We start from the raw sequence: 6,585 nt of genomic DNA on the forward strand, positions 1-6,585 counted from the left end.
CCAATGAACATTCCTTTGAGAAGGTTCCTGATACCATCCCTGTGCCTTCCACTGTTTCGGCGTGTATGTGAACACATTTGGGACTAACAGGGTTTACTAGAATCCCACCACTCCACCACAGAGTCACTGCAGTAGACTTTAGATGAGCGCTGTCACTCCGCGGCACTTGTTAAGAACTAGTATGTCTAAGTTTTTAACGAAAATTGTGTCGACTCTGATTGCAATGTGTTGAAGCACTTGCAATATGCTTTACATGATTCTTCTGATAATCGAGTCTACTGGGTCTCATTTAAAAACGCATTTACACAAGTACCAGAAATAAATTTGTCTACGTGTCATGTTATATATGTATTACGTCTATGTGGCATCAGCTTTTCAGAAGGAATTCAGTGTGTAGCATATAGATTTGTTTTTACTGTAAATTATCACACAATGAACGAGATGTCCTTGTATATATTATATATGTATATGAATAGTACAAGTAAATATGCATGAAACAAAAAAGTAGATTTTCCAGTCGTAATGATTTATTAGTCGCACTGGCCTTGCCCGTTAAATACACAATAATGAACAATATGCACACAACTATAATAAAGTACATTTGTAGTACGTGATGCATCGATTACACGACATCATTATATTATATATGCACCAGAATTTTACCGTTAGTAATACTTATTAATGTAGCTGGTCGTAAAGTTGATCAAATTATCTTTATTTTTGAATTTAATACTTTCAACGATTAACAATCGGTGATAAACTTTGAACAACTGATATCGATTGCGCCTTAACTGAGATTATATTACCATTATGTGTTGGGTCGAGCACGAACCGAGGCTGCGTTTTTGAACGGTAACAAGCAAGTAAACAGAGGTAGATACATGAAACCAAACTATCACTTCACGTAACACATCTAATGCGATGCCCAGCACACACGTGTCTAGTTTTGTAGCTTCGGCCATTGGCCTAGACACACTGGATCGGTGCAAAACCTTTCGTATTGGTGATGCCGCGCAGCAGCAACAACCACTCGCAACTTACTGGACACCGCTTACAATATAAGTGGCACATAAGCTATTAGCTAACCGCACACCAGTAAAATATAAATATCGATTAATATCGTGTTAGAGGGAGCAACAAGCTGGATGTCACCACGTCGGTGTCAAATCGCCAAAGCACCTGTTGTTGAATAGTACATGTAGCATAAACGCTGGTGTGAGATAAAGCTGGTTGCTCCCCAGGCCAGTACTGACACAGACCTGCCAGACCAGTTTTTATCCAAAAACATAATTACCATATTAAATTTGATAAACCCTGATAGCTAGCCCTCATCCGAATTTTGCGGCCTCAAAAAAGAACATCGTAATATCCGTGCACTGAGTTTGATTACGGGATTATAGGGAGGACTTGTGAAATTAAAGCATGGCAGGTCCGTTTCAAGCCTGTCCCCCTGATTCAGTTGGTAGTGCGGTTTCCCTGCATGGCTTCCAGCACAGCATTGATGTCACCACTCTTTGCCTCCAGTAGATGTGTCAGCCATCCATTGTCATCAACGTAGCCCATTGAAAACATTTGGTCCAGTGCTACAGCAATTCTCGGATCTTAAATGTCAGAAATAAAAATGGAATTAGATTATATAGAGTAGACATAATTATACACCTCATGCACTCACATGACTTAGCAGAATTGTATTTGAACTTTATTCTCGCAAACTAACATATCGACAGGAAAAATGTCTATATATTAAAAAATACAATTAACTATGCCATCTTGCTTTGTTCAAAGAAACACTCCAATACATATTCGCTAAAAACCTTATAATAGCCACATCTTGTTTCATACATAGAATCAGACAAGTCCTAATAAAAATCATAATGCATAATGGCTACAATCTTACAATGATGAAACTCCCATACCTGCATGTCTCGGTTTGGCTGGCTGCTGTGGACCACTTGTAGTTGTAACGAACTGCAAAATGTTGGGGTACATCTGCCCCGACTGCTGTTCAGTGGAGGCGGCTGGACTCAGATTTGCTTGTGCTGTCCCTGCTTGCTTCTCTTTATCATCTGTCTCGGCCGTGGCAGGCTGCTCTGTGCTTCCCTGAGCCTTGTTTGTGGTGATCTCTTCCTGGACTGCACTACCGAGTTGTTTAATTTCTTCATCAGTCAATTGGGTCCAACCATTGTTATCCTCAGGAGGTGTGCCTGTTTCGGCTGTAGCCGTTTGCTGGGCAGGTTGCGGTGCCTGTCAGCAAACAAACAAATTTGTATTAGGCACCTATGCAAGCTCATCGATAACAACGTCTATAAATAACAATTGAATTCACATTATGAGACAATACATGTTATGCGACTTCCCACATGTTACCAAATTGAAAATGCATGGTGTATGTGTTTCTGAATTTTTACCGTGCCTACCTCAGCATTTTTCTGTGGGACCTGCTTGGCCTTCTTGGGGCTTCCTTCGCCAGTCTCCATCTTCTCTTCCGGCTCAGGCTGTTTAGTTTCTTCTTTACCCTTCCCCGCATTCCTAGTGCAATGCGCATATCTACCTCTGCCGTGCCAAGGACCATGGCCACCGGGAAACTGGGGTGTATGACGTGGGCCACCACAGTGCCCGGCTCCCATCCGCCTGCCATTTGTTTCGACGTCGATGTCAACACTGATGCCTAAACGTGAAAATTTTGATTTAGCATTCGGTGCTACTACAAGCCCCATCGCAACACCACAACTGATAGATTTTCTGCTCGACTACCGTCACGTGTAAATACGAGAATGCAAATTTCGTAGAAGCTGTCAAAACGAATGCGTTTTTATGGGCATATTCAGCATAGAGCGTGACCACGAGAACAACCAAGCCAAGTGGATTAACGTGCAGGTTTTCTAGACGAACAAATACGCGACTGTGTCAATGTAAGCTTTCACTTTCTAGAATAATCGCATTTGCATCTCATTCGCACATATACATACCCAATGGATCCAACATGGCGGCAACATTTTCGCCGACAGTTTTTAGATATTCTTCAGCTGAAGCATCTACACCATCTGCGCCCTTGTTAGGGGTGGCTCCATCTGCTGGGGGGGCTGCTCCCGGTGGCACTCCATGTGGACCATGCTGCATACCAGGACCTCCACAACCATTCCACGGACCACGGCCTCTACCACGAGCAGCGCGCATCCAATGGCGGAACCAATGGGGCGGGGTGAAGTCCTACAAATAGAATTGGGATATTTTAGAACTGTTTCCAGATTGGCCAGGGTAGTATATTCACAGAATTACACTGTTCACATATCATTCTTCTACTTTTACAGTAATGTACCTAAACTTTTACAACCAAAATGTTCAATCTCAATCACATGTATATATTTGTGTATATATATATATACAGTGTTTCCCCTGCATTGGCACGAGCGAGGCAGCCGCCTCGCTCTAATCTCACCCGCCATGCAGAAATTTATCCAAAAACACCGTCTCGCTGACGAAAATCACTGTTCTTCCATCAATAAACTACACTTTATTGACAGCGTTCGAAATTAGTGCCGACCCGGAAGCCCGAGGCCACCAAGTTTTTGCTTCGGCCACCATCTCTACGAAACTGCCGGTCCTCCTGACCGGCACTTTTTCCCCTCATATTACGCTGAAATACTACGGTTATCGCAACGGCAGTTTAGACACTTGTAAACAGGAGCGTATTAGAATGCTCTCTAGTATTAGCATTCTAGTACGCTCCGTTCCTGAATGTAGACAGGATATCCAAAACATCTAAAGCCGAGGGCATAAACTCCCTCAGCGCATAACAAAACCTCGTGACAGTTTAAGAAATCGACTGCGGCCTGTAGCGTAGCCCAGTGTTTTTATGACCGCATAACAATAAGTTCATATGTCGCAGGGGTTATCGTGGGCAGTGAGGGCACGACCAGTGACACCTTATACACACGTAATCAAAGCTGTTAACTGAATTCGGCACTTTTATTTACGTAGAAAGTCGACTATTTTTATTCAGTTAGATATCTAGAAGAAATGTAAACTGTATATACTTCAAGATTCTAGGCACTTGTAACTTTGCGGATATGCGGCAGCATTGATCTATGCATGGGGGTACCGAGGACTGGGGAGGAGAAAAACGAAAGTAAAACATTTCCTAGAAGCTTGTTTGTTCCTTTTGACAACTTTAAAAAGTGATTCAAGAGTCTCATATATATGTGTTCAGAATAGCTTAGAATGCACCAAATTGCACCTTTTTTTTAAAAATTTTGGGGAGCATGCCCCCGGAACCCCCCTAGCATGGCGATCACCTTCGGTGTTCGCATTGCGCAACCACCGAAACAATTTTACCGCCTCGCTGACCTTTTTGGCAAGGGAAAACACTGTATATATATAATATACTAGAACAAAGGAAAGACCAATTGTGCCTATACTACGAAAACCCAACTCGTTACAATTGTAAGGGAACTTTGCCTGAAATTCTCGAATCTTTATGGAAACCACCAGTACAAGGCCCGGCTAAAACAACGCGTGAGACAGTGCGTGAGCGGCTTCGCGTAAGTCAGCGTAGCGTGCTTACCGCCCACGGCATGTGCGGGCTGTGGCCCTGGCGTGGCGTGCAGATGCGCATCATGTCATGCTCTTCATGGAGACCCTTCTTCTCGCAGGTCGCGCACAGGTCAAAGTCGGGGCACATCATGCACTTGTAGCGGATGCCGAGCACCCGTCCCTCGCATGCGTCACACACCACGCCCACATGTTCCGCTCCGGACCCATCGCATGCGTCGACGGCCTCAGGGACTGCGCAAAGCAAAAATGAAAAAAAATGTCTCATTTAACCAGAAAACGTAACAGAGAAATGCACTAGCATAAGCAGCACCTGTGAAATCACGAAGCTCGGCTCACTCCTTTGTGAAACCAACAGCAAATAACCAAAATATATAGTAGAGAAATAAGTGTGAAGTGCCACGATTCCTATGGTTATATCTACTAACATGTAATTTTGCACTGCACAGTGGATCGTACATAATAGCATGACTAAACATGTAATACTTTATTGTATACTCGTGCATATTAGCTGGTTAGTTATGCTATAACAAACACCTGTGATGACAGCGTACTCTTACCTTTAACATACACACGCATCAGGTTCTTGTTATCTGGCTGGAGTTGCATATAGTTGATGGCATCCGACAGCTCTGCATCACTGGAGAAGTTAACTTCATCTCCATCCTCATCTGCAAAGCAGAAGCCCGAGAAAACTTAGAGGTAGCAGGTAGGTGTGTAGTGAGCTTAACGACTGCTTAAACCACTGCTCAGTTGCTACTAGGGGTGGGACGATACAGGTAGCTCACGATACGATCCGTATCACGATACAGCCTGCATTGTACGATACGTATCACGACACTTTCAAGAGAAACTACCTAGCAAACTACACACTCAACCGGGACCTTACCAATCAAGGCTTATAGTATATAACCGCTATGGACTTGTGAATTGCATTATGTTTATTTTGCTTTGGGATAAACTACGCTACTAAACTATATATTGATTTTAGTTAGGAGAATATCGATATGTGTATCACGAATGGTCAAACATATCTAGGAGTATCGTTAAGGTTTGTATTGCGTAACATCTACATGTCGAGGAATCGTCCTACCCCTAGTTGCATGGTTGTGATACGTATGCACATGGGGAATCAATTGAAACTTACATTATAAATGTGAATGTGCAAACAAATACAATTAAATGAATGTACTTTGAAAAACCACAATAATGTTCCAATATAATCATACATACCTTTCCAGGAGAGGGTAAAATCATTTCTTGAATTCAATGCTGGGAAGATATCTTGTATCTGCTGATGCATAGCTGCAAACTTTGTCCCCACAAGATCAAACCGACGGATCTCGTCCTTCGTAAATGCTTTCACAGTAATTTGCATGATTGTTGGTTGTTCTGAGATATCTGAGAATACATAATGTGCATTGATAAATCAAGGGCTTTGTGATATACAATACAATATATACACACATGTGCGCGCACGCATGCACGCACACACACACATTAGTGCACTGTGTGTACTGTGCTGTGTAAAACACTGTTATGCATTACACAGTGATTTAGCAAGATTCACTGTAACCTCATAATAATTAGTTACAGAGAGATACAATAACGTAACGCAACAAGAGTAGGGTTACTACCCCCTACTCTTGTTGAGTAACATTATTGTATTTAGTCGTAGTAATAGTAGGGATTAGATGGAGAGATATATGACAGATCAAAACTGCAGATTGCAGTATAAAAAGCATCAATTTTACAATTAACGAAAGGAGAAGGAAACGTGGAGGATGTTCCAATATGGAACGGCAGAAACGAAGAAGCTATGCTTGCTCTACATATAATACTATTACTACATACATTTCAACATTTGAAAACGATACATTGCATGTACTGTAGTCCATGATCAGAAACTGTTGCTGAGAGGGTCTATTATGGCATGTATTTTGTTTCATAATTCGATTTTTGTTTTATGGTTGATTTATCACATATAAAATTTGATTTATCACATATACAAATTCGATTTATCACATATAACAA

At 42.0% G+C, this 6,585-nt stretch overlaps 1 protein-coding gene across 1 annotated transcript; it reads right to left on the bottom strand.

Annotated features, from left to right (window-relative positions):
* Positions 1-505: 505 nt before the first annotated feature.
* Positions 506-5,978, bottom strand: LOC106810558 (sequestosome-1-like). Its single transcript, XM_014813941.1, has 7 exons — positions 5,785-5,978; positions 5,112-5,222; positions 4,565-4,785; positions 2,970-3,210; positions 2,418-2,668; positions 1,917-2,244; positions 506-1,601 (listed from the first exon to the last, which is right to left on the bottom strand). Exons 1-7 carry the CDS (start codon positions 5,927-5,929, stop codon positions 1,456-1,458), a joined length of 1,443 nt encoding a protein of 480 aa, XP_014669427.1. The 5' UTR covers positions 5,930-5,978; the 3' UTR covers positions 506-1,455.
* Positions 5,979-6,585: the final 607 nt, after the last annotated feature.

The sequence above is a fragment of the Priapulus caudatus genome, unplaced genomic scaffold (assembly GCF_000485595.1).
Source record: "Priapulus caudatus unplaced genomic scaffold, Priapulus_caudatus-5.0.1 Scaffold452, whole genome shotgun sequence".
NCBI lineage: Eukaryota > Metazoa > Priapulida > Priapulimorpha > Priapulimorphida > Priapulidae > Priapulus > Priapulus caudatus.

Bases quoted from the DNA above. Each gene is read 5' to 3' on its own strand.
- LOC106810558 (XM_014813941.1), bottom strand. From the start codon at position 5,929: ATGCAAATTACTGTGAAAGCATTTACGAAGGACGAGATCCGTCGGTTT. The intron at 4,786-5,111 runs GTAAGAGTACGC...TGCTTTGCGCAG, and splicing joins GATGCGTGTGTATGTTAAAG to TCCCTGAGGCCGTCGACGCA. The intron at 2,669-2,969 runs GTATGTATATGT...TTTCACGTTTAG, and splicing joins CGCCATGTTGGATCCATTGG to GCATCAGTGTTGACATCGAC.